The sequence below is a fragment of the Pholis gunnellus genome (assembly GCF_910591455.1).
Source record: "Pholis gunnellus genome assembly, chromosome: 12".
Taxonomy (NCBI): Eukaryota; Metazoa; Chordata; class Actinopteri; order Perciformes; family Pholidae; genus Pholis; species Pholis gunnellus.
In genome coordinates, this window is record NC_136539.1 from 19,308,072 (window position 1) to 19,334,801 (window position 26,730).

The window sequence follows — 26,730 nt, forward strand, 5'->3', positions numbered from 1 at the left end:
GTGTTTACGTGGTGTTTAGTGGTTACTATCGCTACAGATGCACGTCACTTTACTCGGAATAAATCCCGCCGCCGACCTCGCTTTTGTGTTAGCAGAGAGGCGGGTCAGTAGTGGGCCGGGGCTACTTTTATTCCTCGTCATCTATCAAGCCTTAATGCTACACTAGATGCTGCTTTCAGCCCCAAGGCTTCCCATCTATAAAAGATCATCAGCAGAAGCCCTCATGTGCACCACCACCACCACCCCCCCCACCCTGCACCACGAGCGCTTCGGTTCCCATGACAATAAGTGACCGCTTCTGGATTTTCACTCTCCGCTAGAATCAAGGCCGGTCAGGCCAGAGAGAGGATCAATAGAAGTATTGTTGCGCTCAGGGTGGCTTGTCTTTCCAGGAAGTGCGTGCTGCTGCTGCTGCTGCTGCTGCTGGGGTCCTGATCAATGACGCTGACAGAGACCGACTCATTCATTCATCCATTCATTCAAGAGGCTGGGGGGGGGGGGGGGGGGGTCTGGAGCAGGAAGCAGAGAGGGAGACGAAAGAGAGGAGAGAGAGTTTATAAAATAGAGTGTGTAGGATGGCGATCCGCAATAATGGCTGAAGCGATTATCCGTGAGGAGAACAGGATGTACGATGCAAGTTGAAGTTCATTGAACCACTGAGAATTCCTCCAAAAAAGATCTTATATATATATATATGGTTCACACACAAATGTATACATCGTTCCTTTTGGTGGGAACCGCAGAAAGAGCAGAAGAATGACAGGAAGTGAAAAGAAAACACACCAGCTACAAGCTAGCCTGTGACAAAAACATACAAAATCAACCCCTCCAAAATAAAATGTCTGAATGACAAAGTCATAACGTGCATGTTTGTGTATTTCTCTAGATATATACAGTATATCTATACATGTGTGCATGCACATGTTCACATGCACTCACAGATTTCAACAGCAACAGGATGTGATCTGTCAGAGACGGGATGTTATTAGAGGAATTATATTTTCTGACTCACAAAGGGCATTTCCCTTCTACTCGTACTGTCAGAAGTCTGATCAAACACACGGTGGCGAAGAGAGAGAGAGATGTAAAGACAGAGGGGAAGATGTGTTGTCACGCGAGGCGGTTGTCACGCGAGGCGACAGAAGACAGCAACGTCGGTCACAAGCCAGCTTTGTCATCCGGCTTTGGGCAAAACATACAACACACATTCTGTGCTTCTCACCCCTCAAGGTGACGACTGCGTGCGATTGTAAAGCGAGATGAAGAGCGACCGCCTGATCGGCTGCTGATAGAAGCCAGCGGGAGAAAAGAAATGTAAATCTTCCAAGTGTCATCACAACATTACAGGAAAAGTAATCCGCTTATTGACTGTCTGCAAACAACGGAGGGACACGCAGAGGTTTTGAGAGGGAGGAAGCGGCACAAACATTGGTTCTCGTCTCCCGAGTATTTAAGGGCTCATTTCCTCCTCACTTCGTGAGCGAGGAGGAATTTAAATTTGTTTGAATTTAAATTTTTAGGACATATATCCAGGTAAATTCCAGGTAATTGGTTCTCATCAGTCAGCTGTTTTAATGTATGACAATAACAAAGTTGATTAGTAAGTGTCATATAATTTGTTACAGGGGTTTTCAAAGGCCGACCATCTCTCCATCACTATTATTATTATTATCATGATTAATACTTTGATCTGGGGCACAATCATGCTGTACCTTTTAGTGCATCATGTGGGGGCTTTGGGGGATGGAGACAGGAAGTATAATGTTGCTGTGGAGTCACTTAGCTGTGGGTTACAACATGTCATATAGCCCTGTGTTGTTTTTGCCTATATTTGTTTACATTCTGGTAAATTGGCACAACTAAAAAGTAAGCCGAAGTTGCTATTGACAGTTCCTGTTGGTAAGGTACCCATATGGATGTACAGAAATCTATCACCGGGTAACTTTAAAACTGAAGAAAACTTAAAAACATTAAGATTCTTCGGCAACTTCTGGATTTATAAGGAGCATCTTTACTCTAAGGTGTATTGACGATTGACATCAGAGGTAATGGTATTCCCAGGAAGTGTATATTTATATTATTGAACATATAAATGTGTGTATCACGCCTGTGTGTTCAGGTTTGTCTTAAGAGTATAAGACTCCAAGAAGAAGTACGAATTTTGAAGCCAACCGTGGCTCCCGCGCCCCCCTGGGGAGCTGCGCTTCACAGTTTGAAAGCATCTGTTACTTTAAAAAAAAAAAAAAAAGCAGTATGTATCATGTAAGTCATGCCAAACCCACAGCAACAAATGAATTCTCACATTTGCAATATCTTAAATTAAACAATGAAGGCGAGATACTTGGAGAGCGGGATACTTACGCAGACTTTGAACGCCTGGAAGGTGTTGTCCAGCAGCAGTATGTTGCACACAACCTGTGTGTGCTGCCTGTCTCGCTCCAGCTCCGTCGCCCGGACATTGTAGGATCTGCCAGCAGGCAAGTGGAAGCGCGCGCTCATCACGCTCCTACCAGGGTCTGCAGCAAGCAAAACACAGGAGCAAAGGGATGAGTGAGGGGAAACGAGAGGTTAAACAGCTAAACACATACAAAGATGAGGCTAGGAATATAAAGGGAGCGTCACTGTATCAATGCTTGTAATGTGCACGTACTTTATGACCACGTAGGTGAGCTAGAGGAATAAGAAATGGACTCAATCTGTCTATAAAAAAAGACACAATAAGCCGATGTACAGTACAACATAATGTTTTTTTTTCTCCCCACTGCCTCAGCGCAGGCAGCCACGCAGCAAGGCAAGCCTGTACAGGCACGGCGAGGCAGCGAAGAGCGACTGCTTCATGAGAAAAGAATGTCAATGAGTAGGCAAGCAGGGGATGTGGAAACTATACAGCAGCCCGGCACTAAATCACTCACGAGCTACTATAAAATTCAACGAGAACGAGAAGGGAAAAAAAAAAAAAAAACGCAGCAAAAGAGCTTGAAATCCTCCTCCACGTTTCATTATGACACAACGTGACTGTGTTTCATATTCAAAAGAAGGGAATATGGAATGTGAAAAGTCAGCAGAACCAACAATCAGGAGATCTAATCCTTCATGTGTATCTTCACTGTGCAGCATAACAATGAATAACAATCTTATTATTATCATAGTTACATCGGTATTGCAATATACTGTGTACAAACACTCAACAGGGTGCTTTTATTTATTTTTGTTACATATTTGATCTATTCCTTAAAGGAATAATTCAGCATTTTTGGGAAACTTCTTCTGAGGTTTCCACTGGTTGCCTGGCCTGGCAGCCTCACATTGATGACAAAAAGTCCAGGAAGTTACTGCGCCTGGAGAAATAGTCCAGCACACAACCCACCGTAACACCACGCTGCGCCGTGTTTACACTTCGCTTCTCGTCCAGATTAAACAAATGAGATATCAAATGTTCATTATTGGTGCTGGCAGGCGGACTTTGTTTCCTCTGAACAGAGTTTTTCATTCTTATGGGCTAAGCTAAGCTAACAGGCTGCTGGCGGTATAGCTTTACATTTGGCGTACAGAGAAATACACAAATATGCACAACATCAATCTTCTCATCAGTCTCTCAGCAAGAAAGCAAATAAGCGCACTTCCCTTAACGGCAACTAGAAAGCTTATGTTATGTTATCATCCAACAATAGTGGCTGAGATCTAAGCGACCATGTGTTTCACATGTCAGCTCTTTCTGGTTTTGTGTGTATTTTGTGTGTATTTTGTCGGGCAACATATGGCGCTGCGCTGGGATTTGTGTCCTCTCTACCGGCCTCCTGCTTTCTTTCTTTTTCATTCCTTGGTGATCTGTCCTGACAGGAGACATAATAACCCCGCAAGGGTCACGGCCCCGTCATCAGGAGCTGCTGTATCTGCAACGATGGCACTGTGTGAGCATGTGTGTGTGCGTGTGTATAGTATATATAGAGGGCCCTCTGCATGTCTGAGCGGCTTGTCACTACACATCAGCACAAACCCCTGTGACCACTGGCAGATGGCGCGCGCACACACACACGCACACACAAATGTATAGTTGAGGAGGCCGCGACTAACGGCAGCAAAACGCCTCGTCACCTCCAGGACACTCGAGCTCCACTCGCATCCTTAACAGGTGGTTTCAATAAGCGCGTAGTGGAGATCATGAGAGACACGGCATAGATGATGTCGTCATTCCGTAACGGAATCGATTACACCAAGAGCTGCATCCGTCCGTCTGATTCAGATCAGCAGGTGTCAGCGCTCTCCACCTCTATCGACGCCTTCCATGGGAGGAAACCCAGGCCTGTGAGACACACCGGGGGCCGCGGAGTTTGTACATTCAGAGGCTCTCACAGGGAGATGCTAGTGAGCCGCATTACAGGACGTGTGGGATCCAGTGGCTGACAGCTAGCAGGTGAAATCCAACCGGGCGTGACGGTGGTCGTGCTGTAGGTCACCCTGAGAGAAAGGTTTTCCGACTGCCAACAGAACGACCACACACACACACACACAGTCAGGTGCACACTGATGCAAGCTGCAGCGCTGTCAGCTCGGGGGAAACGGAGCGAACGGACCGGCAAGAGAGATGAGCAGAGAGGAGCACCGAGGGAAGGAAGGAAGGAAGGAAGGGAGGGAGGACAGACGGAGGGAGGGACGCTATCACTGGCTCACAGATGATGAGGTCTGACACACAGACTCTCTCTCCACAGGATCCCCGGCTCTCTTCCTGCTCCTAACATTTGTCTGCCATCCAGCTGAAGACGATTTAAAGACGGATCATCTCTGTAGTGCGCAACCATATAAATCATAACAGTCCCCCCCCAAATAAAACCTCTGTACGAGACTTGAAAACAGCACTGATGGTAAACATTGTCAACATTTCCTGTAAAATACACATAGATGCTGTCTAAACGCTATGTTTCGCTGAGCTACACAGTCTGCTTTAGTGTGATGTATTGTTTGTGCTGCTCCTCTACGTCATGTACACTCTCAGTTTCGCTGCATTTTGTTTTCAATCCATTATGTTGTCCTCGGTGCTGCTCTGTTCTCATTCCATTGTATCGTTGTCGTGTTCCATCACAAACGTTCCATCACTTTCTGCTCTGCCGTGTTCCTTTTCAGCTGTGCTCTGCTGAGCTGGACAGGACAGCCACACTCCCCTGAGAGAAGCCTCCGGAACTCCGGAAGCACGCTACCATTATTGCTTCCTGTAGTCAGCAGAGCTTACAAACAGGCAGGAGAGAGTGTGTGTGTGTGTGTGTGTGTGTGTGTGTGTGTGTGTGTGTGTGTGTGTGTGTGTCTTGACCCCTAAAGCGGTGGGCTCCTCTGGCTCTCTCAGCTTATTGCAAACACAGACGGTCCTGGAGCCTTCCCGTCTGTACGCAGGAACACACACCCTTCATATGCACACACAACACCACCCACCCACCCACACACACACACACACACACACACACACATCCGCTGCAACTACATTCAACACGCACATCCACATACATGCAAATATGTCATCTCACATCAAAATCAGATCGTGTGTAGCTCCACTGAATCCGGATACACACTTGCAAACAAAAAAGTTTTCCAAACATTTCCTGCTGAACTATGATTCTCCCAATATTTTTTATTTATACCAACAGAATAAAAGTCTTCAACGGAAAATACTACACGACAGGCAACGTCTTTTCCCGGTTCGTATATATGGGACGACTAATGAACTTCATTTGCCCCATACATTTCTATTTATACCGCGAATTTTCTTCAAAAGGAACCCCAAAAAAAAGACGACGTGCTATGTATGCGTGTCCCTTTGTGCTGCTTTAAAACAACTGAAATAAGAGGCTCACAGTTAGGATCCCAAAGGAATTATACATCAGCGCTCCACAGCGGAAACTAGGCCACAGACAAACAGGTGGTCAATTACAGATGTGTGCCAGTGTGTGTGTGTAGTGTGTGTGTGTGTGTGTGTGTGTGTGTGTGTGTGTGTGCGTGCGTGCGTTTCATAATAAATGATTGAAAAGAAAACTACTTTAAAGCGCCATAGATCTTTCTCTCGTTCTGCGTGTGACATTCCAAAAGGAACATATAAATGAAACAAAGCGGAATGGGAAGCCCGAGATCTGGTCTTAACCTGGAAGAAAAATAAGACTTCCTGTTCCAGATCTTTCTTTCTTTCTGCACCCACCCATCCCTCCGTCTATCTCTCCCTCTTCAGACCCCGACACCCGCCCTCATTGAACTTCACCCGGGTTTCTCCCCCCTTTCCCTCCCAGTGCTTGGGTGTTGCACCCTTTTTTTTTCTCCCTCCACCTCCACTCCTCCTCCTCCCTCCCCCTCCCCATGATCCCTTTAATTCTACTTATTTTATGTAGGGCAAAAACAGCAGCAGACAGAGTGCTGTTTCATGTCTGTGCTTGTGTGTGTGTGTGTGTGTGTGTGGCTGACAGATTCAAACAAAGCATTTAGAATGAGTCTGTGTGGGGGAGGTGGGGTGCAGCTTAAGGAATGTGGGCAGCGAATGACCCCTGACCTCCTTTAGGGTGAGCCATATGTGGACCTGGCCGACGGTAGAGTCACACAGTGCCGCCGGGTATCCGGTTGTCTCTCGAGCGGAGTTGATCTTTCTCAGAATAAGTACACATGCTTAAGAAAACAACACGAGACATACAGTCGAGTAAGTACTCAAACGTTGCATTGCATTCGTACCATTAGTACCACTTTCCAGGCTAATTCTTCAAGTTCAAGTTTGAATTCCTTTGCTTTGCGTTTCCCAAACTTTTCTTCTTTGGACCCATTTTCTTTTTTATAATGTGGTAAATTCGTAATATTTGAATTTGTGAGTAAATGAACGTTACAGTTTCCACATCAGCTTCTATTATCTTGTACACCAGATATTTTGAAGAGATATACTTTATACTATGCTACACAATGGGGCTGGAAAGGTGTACTGCAGGTATAAATGTTAAATATTTCAGAAGAAATGCTGTATTTGGTGAGCCTAATAAAATCTCCTGCCAGCCCTCCTGTGGGTCGCGACCCGGTTTTTGTGAATAACTGGTTTTGACGGCGCGGTTGCAGTTTTAAAAAGAGCCAGTGTAAAAACACGTTCAGTGTAAATAACTAAAATGACTGATTATTATGAAAGGAGAATATGAAGTCAGGTTTTCTCACGATCATAATTCAGTTGTACAGAGTTGCAAACGTCGGCAAACCTCTGCTTGAACTTGAACACTGACTCCTCGTGGAATAAGCCTCTTGAATGAAAAGCCTGAGTCAGCATGTCCGACTGCATCGATCAGAGGAACGAGACGGCCCCCGTTCGGCTCTCAGCTGCTTACGGACCTACACTCTTCATTTCAACGTAAATCAGAAAGTAACACAGTGAATAGAAAAAGCAGAAACATTCACTGATTAACAGCCCGAGAACCCAACCCACGTGAGCGTTCTAGCTGGTGTTCTTCTTTAGTGCATTTCTTTCTGTTTTGCAACTTAGTTGAACGTCGTGCAGCTCCAATGCAATCGTCATACGATTGCAGTTGTTAAAATGTTGTAGTTGATCCATTAGGCTTCCTGTGGCGTTTACAGAGGGCCGACGCCTGAGCACGTAAACAGTGAACATTATCCAATTGAACACCACGAGGGTCAGACCAGGCGAGTCAATCAGTAAGCTGGAAGGTGAGAGGATTTGGAGGGAGGCTAAATGGATTGCAACACGTTATTTCAGTGGCTCTCAAACTTTCTCTACCATGAGCCCTTTATTTCCAATATGAAGGTGTTTTTCCTCTGATATATCAGAAAAACATCAAACAAAAAAAGAACGGCGTGTTTCTTTACACCCATGACATCAGAGTGTTCTTTGTGTCTTTAGATCAGGAACTTTATAGACTTGTCACGGCGGAAAAAAAGCACCGGCGGAATAACATTCCTCTGGCTCATCAACTACTGTAGTGTCACGCAGCCACGACTCATCACGGTATTAGTTACAGCTGTGTTTGACAAGGGTGTGACACAACCACAGATGTTAAATGACAGAAACACTCCAGCACAATGACACATTCCAGAGCGAGTGCATCCTGATCTTATGGAAGTCTAGGATTTAAAAACAGATCGAATCGAAAGCAAAAGAGAGAAGCTCCACGAGGCTTCTCCTGATAACGGCTTTCCTTTATCCCCCCCCCCCATCCATCTCCTCCTGCCTTTAACTGTCAGCGCGGCCTGTGTGAGCCCATTATGCAAATTATAGTCATCAGTGGCAGGCAGAAGCCATCTACTCACACACACACACACACAAAACAGAGCCATTGATAAAAACGTAGCACCTGTCACAGAGAACCCCACTGAATCAAAGAGACAGATAATGGAGATTTTCAGCTCATTCTGGTCCAACATTACTCCTGGACTCACCTCCTTTAGATGCATCTCACATCTTCCTCTCACCCTCATCGTATCCACATCCTCCTCTTCCTCCCCCCTCGTTAGCTTCCATGCTCTTTGAGGGTTCACTCCAACCTGATCTCCCTTAAGTCGTCATACACCTTTGTCTCCTTTATACATGCTTGTTAGCTAGTTTTGTCTTTTCTTGTCTCCTCAGTTTATTCCCTCTCTCTTCAACATTCCTTCTTTCTATTGAGTCATTGAGCAGATTGTTCCTGAATTGCCATTTTTCTCTGTGTTGGAAGAAACAAAACACTCTTAAGAGAGATATATATCTATATATATATATATATATATATAGATATATATCTACCAACCACTCTATGGAGGCCACAGGTGGAGAGACGACTACACTTTCTCTGCCCTCTGGCTAGAAGCACATTCCTCTAATCAATGGGACTTCCCCAAAAAAACGTTAACCCCCGGCAAGTGCAATTATTCAAATAGCTGAGGACATTTCATCAGATGGTTTCATTGTTCTCAATCTGCAAGACAACAACATTCAGCTCACGTTTAAATAATGGCAAAGAATGTGGAAACTAGAGATTTCACAATAGGTTAATAAGAAACTAACAAAGCAGGAATGTCATATTCTCAGTAACGTGCTCAGCGACTGTCCATCACGACATCAATCTTAACATTCAAGAATAGAAAACAGTCGCGTCGGATTACATCAACAGCATTATGATCATAACAGCGCCACAGTAACCACAGCGAACACACGCCCAGCTTCTTTCCCTCGGGCCACGTAAACGCACAGGTTGGCTTCACTTCATGTTTTGACTTTACAAATGGCACAAATGTCCCAGCGGTGGCTGGTTAGCAGTGGTGGAGGAAACCCAAATATTTTTTTTTAAGGTTTTCCTTCCCAACATCCTGCGTGAATTCAAAACATAACAAATGCAATAAATACAAAATGACAGATTCTTTGAGACATTTATCCGTTATAGACATTACCAGATTATGATCGGTTTCCCGTCGTCCGGCAGCAGCAGCAGCTTCATGCGACATCCAACGTTAACTTATAAAATGATTCATTCACAGCGATCAAGTTGTGCTGAGCGACGAGAGTCCTCGGAAGATTCAACCAACCGGTTCAATCATTGATTTATATCACAGCTCACCGTCTACTGCGTTGGTATTTCTCTGAATCATCTCACAGAGCTTTACTCTACCGCACAGGTATGAAACCTGTAGCCACGTACGCAGACAGCAGTGTGCTGATATGACAGTCTACATGCATCTGTTACAGGATTTTATACTTTCATTCATTTGAGGGTGTCCTCAATAAGATAAAGCAACGTCACCTACGTTTAAACCTACCTTTACCTAATTAAAAACTGCAAAGAAGTGGGAAAAAAAAATGTAAAGATATAAAAAGGAATAAAAAAAAGCTAAACTGAACACACAGATTGGAAACATGAGAGGGGTGGGACAGTGTTACCTCATTTATACAACAAGAGGCCCTCTCTACAGTAACGTACACACACACGGAAAAACAGCAAGCAGAGAAACAGAGATGCAGGTTTGATTAAAGCAGCACATTCCCCTGATTTTTCCTTTTTCTGCTGACGCCAGCACCTCTCAATGTTACCGGGGGTCGTGTTCTGAGCACGCTGCAAATCCCCCCCCCCCCCCCCCCCCCCCCCCCCGCATCCACCTCAACCCTGCACATTCCTGCCCCACCAGCAGGGAGGCCAGGTGTTCTGCACCATGCACGCACATGCACACGCATGCACACTGCTGCTAAAGGCTAGGTTAGCTACCTTACAACTCGGCTACACCTGACAGAAACAAGTGAATTACGGCCATCATTTCTAGTAACACGCATGTAGATCTTGGGCCATTTCTGGGCAACTACAGTGACGAGTTGAGGTGATGCGAGACTAATCGATAGGAATCAAACTTTGACATTCGCCCTCTTTCACCACTACCTATCTCTTTGCCCCCGCAGTACATGGTGGTATTCTCATGATAAACGATCTATCCGTGCGGTATGAAATCTTTAACCACCGGCTCTCAGCAACCGTGTGTTTAACGGTGTGTGCGATCAATATAAGCAGTGAGTTAATCAGCCTTTCATCGCCGGAGTGTAAAAGCTCCCTTGACACAACGCACCGTAAAGAACAAACAACACACACACACACACACGTGCACACGCACTTAAGTATGCATGTGTGTGGGAGAGCTGATCTCGGCTCTTTTGCGTCTTAAATGTTCAAGCTCTTTTGTGTGAATATCTACAGTAACCTGTGGGATCCAGCATCCTCACATATTTCATGCCTAATTCTGCACAGCACAGTCTGTCGAAAGCTCAAAAATAAATCAATATTTGGCTTGAAATCATGATATTTCGATACATTTTTGCAGGCGTATCACTTTTTTTTCCGTGTACTTTGTCAAACTAGGTCAAAGTTTTAAGTCGGATTGATTCTCTTGAGCGGTTGCTGAGTCGGCCGTCAACGATCCAAACATTAAATATAACAAAGGAGTTACGCAGCCTTAAGCGCTTTGATGGCGATCATGTGAAAGCGGCTCTAGCTTTGGCCTGAATGCACCACGCAGGTCTCACAGTGAAAGAGCCCAATTGTTATGAAGTATGGAACTTTGCTAATGCACTTTTCGGCCTAATCCGGGGGCAACGTCACAGAGTTTTTGGGGAGAAGAAGACAGAATTACTTTATTTTAGACAAATAACTTCCGTTGAAATAAACCGTGTAGCCTAGGACCAGAATACATTTTTAGTATAATAATATATAGATATTAAATAGAAAAATACAGCCTTACTGTACACTGTTTTTTTACCCTAAAAATCAATGAATAATCGTGACAAATAACCATGATTTCAATATTGATAAAAATAAGTGTGATTATCATTTTTGCATGATTTTGTTTAACAAAATCTGTCGAGCGTCTCTTAGAAAAAGAGAGAGGATCGCATCATGTGACAAAGTCTTGATGACTATGTGACGAGTTAATCCCCTGCACCCTCAGGATAACCCTGTATTGCTATTCTTAGAAGCTATAGATGTGCAGGCCGTGATACTCAAACACTAAACCAATCAGAACTCGTCTCATCAAATTTCAACCCGCCTCGTTCATTACTCGTCTACCCGAGCTCTTGGATATTCTATTATTTTTCTTTGCAGAGAAATAGAATTAGACCGCGGCTGACATTTAAAATGAGATATCGGCAGCGAGTAGTTGAGGACGGAGTACTAGGAAAAGGCTTTTTTTTCTCCATCAGCCTTCAGAGGTAATACAACATACATTTTCCAGGAAACTCTGGAGCTTTACTGAAATGTGTCCATATTATCAATGCTGTGCACTCAGCGAAAGGTCGCCTGCTCAGGCACTGAAAATAGATGCCTGATTAATTTTTCACATTTTAAAAATGAGTTCTCATAGCCAACCTGCAGGCCTATTTACACTGTAGACATTTAAAAATTAACGAAATGATGGAGAGAGAGGAACACGATATGAAACAAAAAAAAAGATGCAAACACAGCAACCGACGGGAGAGAAAAGAGGCGCTTTAATTCCCTGCCTGGATGCATCCAGAGGATTCCTAACTCTGGCTGGAAATGTACAGTGGGTTATGTTAATGCAACATTTGCAAACACACATTTGCATTATTACGCAACTGCCTAACCCTGTCCTCCATCCAAGTGTCAATTGAAAGCCGAGTGGTATAAACCCACAATGTCTAGTAACGCTGTGTGGACAAAACCGCTTCAAACTTTGGTCATTTACCACCAAAAATACAAAAAAAACCTAAATACAAATCAGTACACACGCAGGACAAGGGGCTAAAACACACTCATGCACAACATCTGCTGCTTTCAAACGCCTGAAAATGAATTTTCCAGGTGTCTTTAGCACAAATGTTCACTTCTGAGAGAAATACGTGTGTGTGTAGGTGTGTGTGTGTGTGTGTGTGTGTGTGTGTGTGTGTGTGTGTGTAGGTGTGTGTGTGTGTGTGTGTGTGTGTGTGTGTGTGTGTGTGTGTGTGTGTGTGTGTGTGTGTGTGTGTGTGTGTGTGTGTCCACAGATGGGACACACTGCAGGCTTATAATCTGCTCTATTTTGCTTATAAAAGGAACTCTGCATGATGCATAATTCAGGAAACTTGCAGCTCTGCGTACTATGTTTTACACCACTCTCTCTCTCCCTCTTTGATATTTTGTGATGATCGCCGTCTTTTTAAATCAAAATGACTTCAACAGTAATCTCTCAAAAAACAGACGTGGTCGTCTGCTTGTGACTTATTTCAGAAAACCCCACAGTTTAATGTAAGGGTTGCTGCAGCTCGCCGCGTGTTTGGTCGACCGCGGAGCTTTTTATGTCACGTTTACGTGTCAAGGCAGCAGCACGGTTTTGACCCGCTGCGGTTCAAACCTTAAAGTTTCAGTGCAGTTGGGGAGTCATTTTTACATTTTTTGCGCTGTAAGGAAAAACTGTGTGGTTAGCAGCACTGTGAATACTCAAGATAGAAGACCTATAAACTATCCAAATATAAAAATCAATAACCTTAATAACCTTAAAGGTGGATTAACTGCAAACTATAAACCACAAAGCTGAACAGCCGCAGGCCCTGCTGCAACACGGGCAACTCAAAGAGGGGAAGATTTGGAGAGCGGAGCGGATGATTAAACAGTTTGATTGAATGCATTATATAGCTCATGTAACGAGAAGCATGTGTGTGGGAGAGGTGTTAGGGGATATCTCTGCACCGCCGGTTGTATGAGGAGGTGAAGATGAAGAGATGGATGTGGGTGGAACACATTGTGGTTGGTAAACAGGGCCAAAACAGGAAAGCGTGGGCCCTCCTGACAATCACCTCGATGTTTCCACGCTGCTGAAAATAAGGGAGGCTGCCGGTGAAAAGAAAGACTTGAGACACTAATTAGCTGCTTTTGTGCATGTCCTGAGGTATGAAGGCAGAATCCCGTAATCCCCTTCAAGGCCACAGTTTGCTTCATACAGAAATACCAAAAAGGTGCCTGCTCAGGTGAACAGCTGATACACATCTCCCAGCATCACCGGGCTTTTTAAGTAAATTTCTGCTAGCATCACGGTGCACCATCAAAGTCCTTTTCTCATAGAGCTGGCTCATCTTTGATACAGAATACAGTCAGTGAGACAACAACATGGTGCAGGTTACCAAACTAGAACTCCAACATGCCTAACTGTGCATTAGCTTAAATATTGCCGTTAGTGCAGACAGTAGCTAATATTAATATTAACAATGCCTTTGTTGTAACATGTTCAAAACATACCAAAAGTTGGAATTTGGAAAGCTATTGCTATTCGGATGATTCTGTGTATTCTGCAGCATCTATCATGTTTACATTACCTCGGTAATGTACATGGGCTACTCGGCTCTTTGAAGCTTTATAAGGTTACATATGTAGGCCAGCACAGTTTATGTGTTTGTGGTAGTGTTACCAAGCAGATGGCATTTCCTCTGCAGCGTTGACTTGATACACAGAAACCTCAAACCGGGTTTCACAAACACGGGTTAAACAGCGCTCGATTTAGCCCGTTCGGCATTAATCTGATTTTACAAAAGAAGATTAGTGCAACCCCAGACCTAAGTGGGGGCTTAAACGAACCAGTGAAACAGATTCAACACCAGAGTAACGCTGTTATATAGCAGTATGTCATATATTAGTAATGCACACCGACTGTGCGTGGCTTCATTGGTGATGTTGTAATGTTTGGCTGTGGAGTAACGTTTATTTGTGCAACATGTTTATGTGTAATAGTTAGTTTCCTTTTTCTCACTCCACAATGTTTGTCAGGTCTTAATGTTCTGGACTCCAAATGTCTGGACCAGTTTGGACAGTTAAAGTTACAGTTGAAGTACTAGATTATTGCTTAATACTTGCTTATTGACATAATAAAACTCTTTCTGTGAAATCACTCTTAATTGCTTTTGTTTTGTCACCTTGCTCAAGAGCACATACACAGCTATGTTTTTCTCTAGAACTGTATTATAGTTGTGGTTGTTAGATAGAACTAGGAGTTATTATGTTGTTTTTAGATAACTATGACAAACAATGTATTGACTCCTCTAAAAATCTATATTGTATTGCAACCCAGCTGGTGGTGCACCAAGATATGTAATACCTAAATAAAGGCCAGTCCTCAGCTGTAGCATCAGAAACTGGCCCCAGAATGGCCTGAATAACAAACTATAAAGTAAAATGATTGCCACTGCTCACAGTACTAGCTTAGCTAGTGTTACTCAGTTGCTAGGTTAATGCCTGAGCAAGAGGTGCTAAAATATGCAAGAGATTCATAGTCCTGTAATTAATGTGTTATAGATTAAAGTGTCCGAGAAATGTCATGTATTGTACTCTTGCTGGTAGCTTCCATGCTGGCAAATAGGCTGAGAGAGAGAGAGAGAGAGGCTGAGAGAGAGAGAGAGAGAGAGAGAGAGAGAGAGAGAGACAGAGAGAGAGTCAGAGCCAGCCCCCTGCCTCATGCTGAAATCAGAGAAACCACAAGAATGTAACAGCTTCTGTTATTATCCCTCCCTGCTGTCTCGCTGCCTGATAGCCTGCCCCAGAAAACAGCAGCAAGGCAGCCTGTTTCTCCCTCTCACACACACACACACACACACACACACACAATCCTGTTCTCAGGTTCTCATTTCTGACACACACAGATTCTCTCAGGGTATGGTTGTCCATTTTGCGCGCTTTCTTTCTGCACACACAGATACCGTAGTCCTGTATAAGCTTATACACACACACACCCATACACACAGAGGACCTGACAGTGCAAAATCACATAGACTGCAATTTGTTTTTCCAACTGAGAATTGCTGCAAACCCAGAGCTGTCAGACACGTAGAAACATCTAGACCAAGGCCCACAGAAAAAAAACAAGCTGATACAGAATATAACTAGCCAACATTCACACAGTAAAATAGATCAATATATGGGAAAGATTGACCCACTGATACACTGTCCAATATATTGAGATTCAGCAACTTGTTGTGTTGCTGATCAATGCTTTAAAATACTTGTTTTCCCATAGCTTTGTCCAAAGCGACGTACAACAAGTGCATTTCACAAGACCTTCTTGCATCAAAAGGAAGCTGCAGATATTTGCATATGTGATGTTCACCGCTGTACGTTTATGAGTTAAAGAAGGCTGAACGGACGGGGACAGAGGTTATTGTAGAAATAACTACGACAAGCTAACTTATTAGCTAGTAGTAACACTTTTTAATCCAAATCATGTTACATTTCAGCTGTCACTTTAGCCATCTATAGCTACAAGAGCTATCCATACCCAATTACCATCATACAGCAAGCTTACATGAGTCCCTGTTTAACACACACCAATTAAATACTAAGGGTGTACATCACAAGTTTCATCACGATCACTTCACATTGATATTGAATTGTTGATCACTAAATCGATATATTGATCCAAATTGCTGTATCTTTTCGCCCCTATTAGCTACAGTCATGTACAGAGCTATATTGCAACAATTCATGCCTAACGTTAGCTTGCGACGGTTAGCTGACATTTTATGCTACAGTTAACACTGGACAACTGACGTTAGCTTGCTAAGGTTAGCTGACTTTTTATGCTACAGTTAACATTGGACAACTGACGTTAGCTTGCTATGGTTAGCGGACTTCTTATGCTACAATTAACAATGGAAAACTAACGTTAGCTTGTTGTAGTTAGCTGACTTCTTATGCTACAGTTAACAATGGAAAAATAACGTTAGCTTGCTGTAGTTAGCTGACTTCTTATGCTACAGTTAACAATAGAAAACTAACGTTAGCTTGCTACGGTTAGCTGACTTTTTATTATAGCGCATAAGAATGTTCTGCCTGTTGTAAAATGTAGTTGCAGTGTTTCTGTACACGGTTGTTAAATACAACTAAGGGGACTTTGTGAGATAGCTTGAGGAGAGGATCTTCCCTATCCTCAGGCTTTGAGTTAAAGTTGGGAAAGGTTAGGCCCTGATGTCAACAAAAGAGCACAGGGAGGTACGTGTGTGTGTGTGTGTGTGTGTGTGTGTGTGTGTGAGAGAGAGTGTGTTCCAAAGCTCACATGGGCGGACACACCCTCCAAAAAAAGCATGCCCATCAGCCTTTGTAACCAGATATCTCTATGCATGTTGTCAGTCATTTCCCTCTTGCTTTTTCCACTGCACCATCTCACATGCACTGTGACTACAGTCTAAAACTAAGCAAGAGAAAATTACGAGAAAGTGAAACTAGAAAACACCTTTGTCCTGAACCAACTGGTCATGTAGACAAGAATTCAAGACCTGTAAGGGTAAAAACAAAGGACAGATGGATAGAAAACAAGCCCAAAAGTGGAGAAATTGGAAGCAGTATGAAATAAAAACAGTAGCACTAATGTCCTGTGTTTTTAGGCTGCTCTTTATGTCCTTGTTTGAGTTGGATATGGAATCCTTTGGCGCTTCCTCCACACATCTCCAAGCAAAACAGGCAGCGGATAAAACAAGGTTATACCATGTAAACTGTTGATATTCCAGAAATAACCCTGTCAAATGTCACACAAAAATGTCTGCAAGTCTGAAAAAGAGGGCAGGAAACTAAAGGTTTAGAGACATGGTAACCAGTGTAAGAGTCTCTTTTAAGTGCCGCTAATTTGCCTATTTCTGACTGGAATAGATTCATTATTTTAAATTGGAAACAGGTTCTATAACCTAATAGTAGATACACGATTGTGAGTAATTTCATCAAGTTAAACTCCCCAACGGGTCACATCTCAACCCGGAGATCGAAAAAACAATGAAGCGTTGCTGATTCTCATGAGGGGGCGACAGCAGGAAAAGGAGCGCATCCATTTTTGTCCCTGACCCACCGTTCTTAAGCAACTGTGTCCTTTGACCTCCGGAGGTATTCAAGGCTCTTTAAGCAGCTGTTTCAAAAGGCAGACCTGAGGATCTGAAGCACACACACACACACACACACACACACACACACACACACACACACGCTAAGCTCAGGTTGCACAAGCAGCAGGTTATAAAAGGACACATGGCAATAGGTCCACAACTCTTTGCTGAGAAAATCAGAATACACCTTTTAGGAAATGGTGTACGTGTGTGTAAATGTACAGAGATGGGCATGTGTTGCTGTGTGTCTTTTGGGGATAGTGGCGAGGATGTTAGCGAAGGAAAGGACAAGCCAAAACACGCACCGGAGCATAACTCTTGAGTAAAGAGTCGGGAGCCAGCTGTACTCACATACCTGAGGAGGGTAAATGTGGGGGGTGGGGCTGCAGTGGAGAGGAGTCCTCACTTTCAGATGAGAAATGTTCAGGTATAATCATCCAGGGGTTGTTCTATAACAATAAGACACGGAGCAGTGACGGTCTGGAAAGGACTGATCTCATCATCTTGCCCCCTCAGTTTGCATCTGAATGACTTGCTCTTGTTTTAGACGCTCAACACAGGTTTGATGCATTAATTCCCCAACACTTGTGCATTAAAACTCTATCTCTCCTCTCCATATATGATCATCACTTTGTGAGCTACTTGCTAACATACTTGCGCTGAAGGGAGCAGTCCCGCTGACACTGACAGCGGAGCAGCAGCCATTTTGCTAAAACACCACAAATTAATGGCATATTGTCCCATTGGGCTGCAAGTGTTGCGCCTGTTACACAGATCAAGCACACTCCACATCAGTTGCATTGCATTGCTGAAGGTCGCACACACTTTTTGAGCATTTGAACACACGCACCTCACGACTCATGTTGTATCAGACCCGGCAGCATTAGCGGAAGTTCGATTAGATGATGTTCAACGACCAACAGCAGTTCTGACTGATCAGTAACCAGTACAATACTTAAAAACTGGTTGTTGGTACCAATCCCAAAAGTCTACAGACATCTGGATGGATGAGAGTCAGACACAAGCACTTTTGCATGTTGCGGAAAAGAAGGCAGCAGTAGGGATTACATTTTATTTGTTTTAGAAGTACCGTTCGGTACCCTGTTTATATGAAAACTACCTGTTTCTTTAAAACCTGCATTTACTTATTTTTTATTAATGAAGCCAAACATCTACTGCTGCTTCGTATATTCCATCCACGCATCGATGCCAATCAGTTACCCCACGCCCCCTGCTGTTTGCCCACCGGTCGTCTCCCAATCCTCCATTTATCCGAAGGCCTTCTCTGCGTCTACCCATGTCGTATCCAGGACTAATCAATGATCACGTTAATCTTTTAATGTCTTTATGTGTCGCTGTCTTAATCCAACCTGTGCAAGGCTAGCTAAATCCATCTCACACGCTGTAATCTAGCAAGCTTTACCACTTGGCTCTGCTGGTTTAATCTAGTGCCGCATTTTTTCAGAAACTGGGTTAGAACACACAAGTGACTTATAACGGGGGCAGACACCGATGATGAATTGCAAAAAATATCTAGAACCACTGCTTATGTTGCCAAGGCCTAAAGGCTTGTGGAGTAAAAAGTCTCTCCTACTAAACCAGAATGTTTTGAGTTGTTTTAAAAAGGTGACGGTCCGAGAAAAGAATTAAGACGGATCACGATAGTCCACACTCGGATATCAGTAGATTTAAAAGCTAGAGAGATTTCCCAGAAAGTAGAGTTTATTTGAATGCGATGTGCTCTACAAACCTGTAGAATTTGTTATGGCCGATACAGCAACACAGGATCACAAGACATGATTTCTGCTACACTTAATAGTAAGGGTGCCAAAATTAGAGCTTGATTGTAACTGGTGGTTTCAAAGCATTTATTCTGTGTGTGTGAGAGAGAGAGGGAGTAAGAAGTACGGGGTCCGTTTCTAGCTCCTCTCTCTGGCTGGAGAACATGCTGTTTCAGCTAATCAAACCATTATTACTGCCCACTAACGGAGAACGCCATTTCCATAATGTGCAGTTTCATCTGATTAGTTATGCATGATCCAGATACGCCAACACTGGGCAGAGAGAGAGAGAGAGAGGAGGGAGGGGAACGGAAGAGGTGACCCTGATCTGATAAAAAAAACATGCGTCTAACATGAAATCTTAAAATTAAACAGCTACAACCACAAAAGAAAAATCATATTTTACACACATGACTCCTCAGAACATTGTTGCATAAACATGAAGAATTACTGTGATTCAATACAATACTACCACTGTCCATCTATGGATAAATGTTGTTTATTAATATATAATAACAGTTTTTGTCCAGCTAGAACTGAACTCGTCTACACCCAATTCAAAAGGCCATTGTTGTGTTCACAGGCAACAAATTATTTCTCGTCTTGGCTTATAAATTACAAACTTGTGAGTGTTGAATGATATTCAGACTACAATGCTTATTAAGAAAGGCTGGGCCAAATTTAATATTACACTGTATATCCATCAAGATATGAAATGAGCTATATCGTGACCCGCCCAATGCTAACGGCATAAACCCCATCATGCGATTATCCTTTACGACCAATCAAAACGTACAAGTCACAAATAAAATGGCAAAAACTAAACTCGTTTTTTCATTTCCGGGAGCGTGAATCCGTCGAGGCACCTTCGTGCTGGCATTCTGTAGCTCGTGGTATCTTACACAGAATAAAACACAGCCGTGTTTGGGGCTTGGGAGACGGGGGGTTTTTCGCCGAAGAGTCGTGCCACGACCACCCCAGCAACAGACCGCTAACTAGCTGCCTTTCTGGGAGCTATCTGGTTGGATATTTATGTGAATGGAGGGCTGTTTGGCTGGTTCACTTGAGGGCCGCCGGGCCGCCTGACAGAACTGTAGCTCAGGACAATGACGACGATCTGAGGCCGCCACCGTTAGGTCAATTGGATTTGTTCCATTCTTTACCAAAATAGGCATATTCGGCTATTTTTTTCAGAATGACTTAATGGCAGTAATCTCATTTCAAGGAAATGGAATAAGCTGGCAAAAAAAATAAATCACCAGTAACTTGGCAACGGTCGGGTCGGTTGTGCAGCCGCTGTTAACTGCAAGTGGCCAAACTCGGTCTATCAATGGCTCCGCTTACTGCGCTGCCCAACTGCAAATAGGACCGCGAGCTCTCCAAAGGGTTATAATAGAATGAGCAGGCAGCTGGTCCTCTTGGTTAAACAGGAACAGGCTGCTCTTTGACAGGCCTGTCACCAACAGTCAGCGTGGGTCACAGCAAGCCTGGGCTCACTCAAATAAAGAGGACGATGTTATCGGGGATCCTAAAAAAAGTAAGCACCACTTAATTTGAAACATACACAAGCGTGAGCCTTAATAAAGTTATAAACTTGTGTATGAGGAGGAAAAAAGAAGCTACTTGGGTTACATTAACAAAAAATAAAAACCTACACTACGATGATACAAGTTAAAGTGAATTAACTGGTTTTTCCTCAGAGCTCTTTTGGCAATGGATCCAAGCTTACTAATGTAAGATATGCATATCTTTGAAGTCTGATAATATATCTCGCCTGCAGCCCACCTAGCCAGTCGTCTTCTTACCAACACTTTCGGTTAGCACCAATACTAAGCTTGTCAGCGGTACGGAGCCATGCTGAAAGGTAGGGCGTGTCTTTCCAACTTACCAGACGTAAGGTGTCGGCATAAGATAGAGAGAAAGAGGAAGGGCAGAAGACTCAAACGCAAAGAGGTGAGACGCAGGCGAGAGAAAGGAGGAAGTGAAGGAGAGACAGAACGTCAGAGAGACAGAAAGCGAAGCTCAGGGAGCATAAAAGACGACCTCCACCTGGACCGGCACCGTTATGAGACAAAACACTGACTTCTTGTTTGATCTTTTTGGCACATAATGTCCCACGTTCTACTGTTCTGTGCTCCTCCGAGCCCACCCCACAGTGTGCACACATCTCAGCCCTTCAAGCAGACGAGAACAATGGTCGACCTTTGACTACTTCGTTATGTAGGCCGGTTTTATGGTGTTTAACCGAAGACCGGCATCTTTACGCATTTCTCCACAGGCACCGGCAAAACCTGGGCTGAGAAATGAGAAGTCAACTTCTGAATTGTATTTTGTTGGTTAACAATAGCCAAAAAATGACCAAGAATGGCTGGAAACAAATTACAGTTCGCCCCTGCACTATAAGACCACATTTAAAAAGTTGAAGAAGTTGCTTTGGGATCTGATGATACTACCAAACTCCCAATTTGCTCCCATGGGATCCTTGCCCCCTGCTACCAGGTGCAGATTATCCCCATTAACCCTGCCACACCTGGGCCTCCTCTGTCTCCCACTGTCTCCATATCCTCTCTCCATGTTCCACACACACAAACACACACACACACGCACTTCTGCTGTACACCATGGGGATGGCAGGTTCAGGTGCGCAGCTCGAGTGAACCAGGGCCATTGCCACAGGCAATTTAATCAGCAGCTGAGTCCATCCACTCCTAAATCTCAAGGCTTCTACGGGGTTTGGAGACGGCGAAAGCAAAGCGGCTCAATCGAGGACTCTCCTCGGCACACCATTTCAGAATTTATGATGTGCATGAAAATAAAAATGGTAAAACTAAAATTCATGGAGAGAGACTTTGCTCGGCCTTATTTGGTCGTGTCAAAGTGCTAACAGCACAGCCTCCAATCCGACCTCCGACCTCAGAGATGGGATGTGCCTGAAAAGAACTCTCGACTCTAGGCTGAGCTAAAAATCCACTGTTGCAAAAAATAATCCTTGCTACACACAGCTCACAGCTTTGATATATAATATGTGGTGGTAATAAACAGCCTATGGTGTCCCAAATATGAAAAAAGTGCAACATGACGGGCCTAATTCCCAAGATAAGTAGTTCAGCTTCAGCCTCAGACAAGGATTCCCAAACGTATTCAGGTCAAAACCAACATGATGTCAAAGTCACTCCATTTGTTGGACAACCGTCTGCTCGGGTTTTTTGTTCATGCGGATTCCTTCAGAAATGGATACGGCAGAAAACGGTCTAATCTGACAGATTACAACTGTAAAATTACACCGGATGTACACAGTATGTTGTGGGTCGGGGTGTGCCCCTGGAGGACCCCCTCCAACCCCAAAAAAAAACAGTGTTTGGGGCTGCTGGCTTTAAGATAACCCCAAGCTACTGGGTTTCATTCACAATTCCTGAGATCCCATTCAGAACCAACTGTGACTGTAAAAAAAAAACAGCTACGACTCTCTGCGGTTAAGATAGAGAAAAAAGGGAACCAGACAGAGCCGAGGAGAGGAGAGATGGAGGCCAAGACGAACCGGACAGAGCAGAGGCCCGTGTGTGCTCTCAGCAGCAGGCAGCGAGAGGAACCGACTGCGACCCAAAAAGATGTGGCACACAGGATGGTGGGGGATTACGTCATCGACAGAAAAGGAGGACGGTCTCATCACAGCGAACCCTCACATTTATGACTTAGCGCCACATAGTTAACAGCACCTCTTCTACCATTTACTTCGCAACTAAAAAGAAGCTTTTTTTGTTGTTGTTGTTGTTGTTGTTGTTGTTGGATGCATGGGCGACTAAAAAGCAGGATCTTATCTCGTACACACGGGGCCTCACGTGTGACATTTCTAGAATGTGACACGTACATGAGAGCACGCTGTGACAAAACGGTGGTTCACCCAAACATTTACCGATGAATGGAAAACCCTTTGCATCCATTTAATCCTGAAGGGTCTGTCCTCGCTGTGTGTCTATTTACCGCTGACGACGATAGAAGAGAAACACAATGGCTCAGTCAGACAACACTTCCACCGAAATAACTCAATAACCACAAATGAATTGCTGTTCGGGTTACACGATGAAAGGAATGTCATCTTTACGCAGCGCTTCCATTGAACGCCAACTGGACTCTGTCATTAAAGGGCTTATTGTGCACTGTGACAGTGAATGGGCTGTTAACGGCCTATTTAACTCCAATGTAAATACCGGAGACTTAAAAAGAAGCTCGACCGAAGTTGCATTAATTCAATAGACTCACTGCACACCAAAAACTGCGCACACTAGCTTTTAAAGTAAGCTGCAAAGATATTGAATGGGCTGAGGAGCAGCTAGCTAAGAAGCGAGCTACACACAACCCACTGGTTTATTAAGGTTATGGGATACATTGTGTATAACGGCTCTCTGTGTGTTTATGTGAGGTTTCGCTCCCTCACACACACGTGTGACAACAACACGGGCCATTTGGAGACGCGTTACCCCGGTGTTATTTCGCAATATTAGCATTTTAGCCAACTTGGATAAAAGTGACAGCGCTAAGCTAGCTAGCTAGCGAGCTAACGTCAGCTGGTGGCCTGCGATCGAGTCTTTTCTTACCGTCATAAACTGCTCCAGGGGCGTCCAGTTTTTAAGGAATATGTTTTTTTTGCCGTATGAGGAAATGTTTTGAGTAGGGGCGACGTAGCCCGAACATCCAAAGATCAGTTCACCCGCTGCCGATGAAACCCGAGCATCATCACTATCACCGTCTTCATCGGTACTCGGAGTCCGGCGCTGCGCTCACACACGTCCATCCAGCAGAGCGGGGCCTCCTCCGGGCTCGACCATGCGACTGGCTCGGCGACGACGGATAATCCACAAGACAGGAGCCCCCGCGGTAACCATTGGCTAGACGCGGCGACTAAGCAGTCATTTCAGGTCGAGAGAATGAAAAATATATCCCCACGCATGCGTAAAAATGAAGGAGATGTGATCGGCGAAACGGTTACGCGTGAAAATCTTTGGACACCGAATCACAAAAATAGGCAAATGTTGCGTTTGTGACTTTCCTAACGTGAGCCTCTCCGTTGTTGTCAGCGTTCCGTGGTCTCTCCGCAGCTGCTTTGCCTGCCTGCCTGCCTTGCAGCACAGCAGCGATCAGCATAGCGACGTAATGGCGCAAACCGAGCGCAGAGGGGCGGGGCCACCGAGCGGGAGGCGCGCTGTTTGGTTTTTCTTTTTTGAGCACACCCAGGTAGAGTTTGTCCAGAATATAATCTGAAATATAATCCCACATTGAGTTGCTCTGTAACCCGTATGAAGAGCACAATGACAGTTATGTTGCAGCTCGTGTAGAATACGTATAATATATTGCAGAATGTATTTATTACTTCAGTTTGTTCACATTCTGTAGGCTAAACAAAATTATTTAGGCAGTTATTTACTAGTGCACATACAGTACCTGTCATCTGAATAGTAGCACATTAGGTGCTGTATTGAAAATGCAGTTTGCAATATATTTGTGTACAGGTCAAACACGTTGCATAACGATATGTCACACTCCTAAAAATCTAATAATATAGAATTTGATTTCCCTTTTTTTTAAAGGCCACCGGAATAAAATAGATTAAATGTTCTCAACTGTCTTTTCTACAGTATTTGCAAATGGCATTGGCAGCGGGAATTTTTGCCATTCATATTATGGCTGATACTGTAACTTGCACACAGAGACACACACACACACACACTTTGATTTTTATCTTAATTGGAATGTATTTTTAACTTGAATTTAATTTTTTTTTTAAAGAGCCCTGTCCCTACAGGGAGTCTTGATCTCAGCATGAATATCATTGTGTAACTTTTCAAATTAATGTAATAATGAAAGTGACATTCAACCCTTTCTTTCTTGTTCTCATTCACTTCAAGTCCAAGCCTGTCCATTCAGACCAAATGAATGTGCAGCCCTGTCATTCATGAGACGCCATAAAGGAACGAGAGCAAAGCGTTGTGAGACTGGTGATGTGGGCTGTACTGACCTCAAGTGGCTTGAAAAAGAAACAGCCTACAATACAACTAACAATGGGCCATTGTACAGTAACTCTGTTTGGCATACAATGAAGTGAGCAGATGAAGCGGAGTAGTGAGAGCGAGACAATAAGACCAGTGTTGTTGATATGCATATCACAAAAGCCACTTTATAGTCGGGGAATAGATGGAGGAGACCTAAAGAAACCACTCAGAGCGCTCACCTTTTTAACATTTCTTATCAGCTATGTTTTCATTGATGTTTTTTCCCCACTGTGTTGTCGATGTAATATAAGGGGGTTATTTTGGAAACAAAAATATATATATTTAGTTCACATCCTGAGCATTTCTTGATTGGTGCAGCGTGTCAAAGCCCACAATCTGCTGCATAATCGTGGATCTGGAACAAATTCTGCATCTTGCTCAAGGGCAGTCTGACTTGCTGTCAGCGAACACTGAACCCAAGCTGTCCTGATTAAGAACAGTCCCTCCACCACCAGTTCTGCCGTCTGAGTGCTTTTTATGTCCAGATTTTATCTGAACATGTGCCTTTTTGTTGTGATTCCATTGAGCCATTGAAGGACAACACAGCGGGTTGTAGATTCCACTTAGTGTGTATACTTCTACGGCACGGTCTACCTGAGGACAATGATGTAAAAAGTCCCTGTATGTCTGTCTACAACACTATTAATTATATGCGTCTATATTTAGATCAGTCCACAGGGTAAAGATTGGAACTGTAATTAAAGCACCATATCTGCACCTTGTTAATATGCAGAAAGACGACCTAAGAGAACTATATGATGAGTTCTGAGCCACATTAAGCTGCATATTAAGATTATTATCGCTAAATAAATTAGTTAGGGTCATGCAAATGATGTGTGGGTAGAGAGAGTGTTACTCTCCTTAAAGGTTCTCTGAGACCTGACCTGAGAGGAATAAAATATTGCTGCCGTTCATTATAGTGAACACAATTAGATGTTTTTCATATAAGGACAAATGAGTGGCTATAGGTAAATAAACCAGGGAAAGAGCTTTTATATAGATAACAATCCAAAATATTTTTTATTTACCTGACTTTCATCAAGTGGTCTCACACCTGAAGATAACTGTGCACATGGAGGTTTAAGATTTCATTCAGCCGAGAGTTTTAACACTTAAAAATGGCAAAACCTTGAGTTATGTTTGGAGATTTGGGCCCATGCTGAGGATCTGCAGTAACAAACCTCTGGTGCTGCATGATCATTATCCTATCAACTGATTCTACAGGAAGAACAAGTGCAAGGTTTCAACTTCTGAGATATGAAAAACAAAAACATTGCTCTGGTTGGAAAAAATGTGCCCGTCACTCCGGATAAATCACTAAGGTCCAAGATTTATGCATAATCGAGTACCCGGATCGTTGTTTGTTCATATTCAGTGCTGTGATTAAATGACACAATTCCTTTCAGCCAGCTTGTAATCGGGTTGTTGGACATCTCAAAATCTGGCCAAATAAAACCGAAGAGAACTATGCATGACTAGATACCAATAAATGTATGGAAAGATTTTGTCATTTGGGTGACCCGACCTGTTAAACAAAGTGTTTTTGCAACGCTGATCATTCCGAACAGGTTCT

The 26,730-nt window shown here is 43.7% G+C and overlaps 1 protein-coding gene across 3 annotated transcripts in view; it reads right to left on the reverse strand.

Moving 5' to 3' along the window:
- ptpn4a (protein tyrosine phosphatase non-receptor type 4a) overlaps positions 1–24,164 on the reverse strand; it is a 55,931-nt gene extending 31,767 nt beyond the window's left edge. For 2 of the 3 annotated variants that reach the window (XM_079170158.1, XM_079170157.1), the window contains exons 1-3: positions 23,706–24,164; positions 17,685–17,778; positions 2,362–2,516 (exon numbers count right to left, since the gene is read on the reverse strand). In XM_079170158.1, the coding sequence (XP_079026284.1) occupies positions 2,362–2,516; positions 17,685–17,778; positions 23,706–23,711 (255 nt within the window). In that variant the 5' untranslated portion in view covers positions 23,712–24,164. The remainder of the gene's footprint in view (positions 1–2,361; positions 2,517–17,684; positions 17,779–23,705) is intronic. The other variant, XM_079170159.1, reaches the window with a different exon arrangement.
- Positions 24,165–26,730: the final 2,566 nt, after the last annotated feature.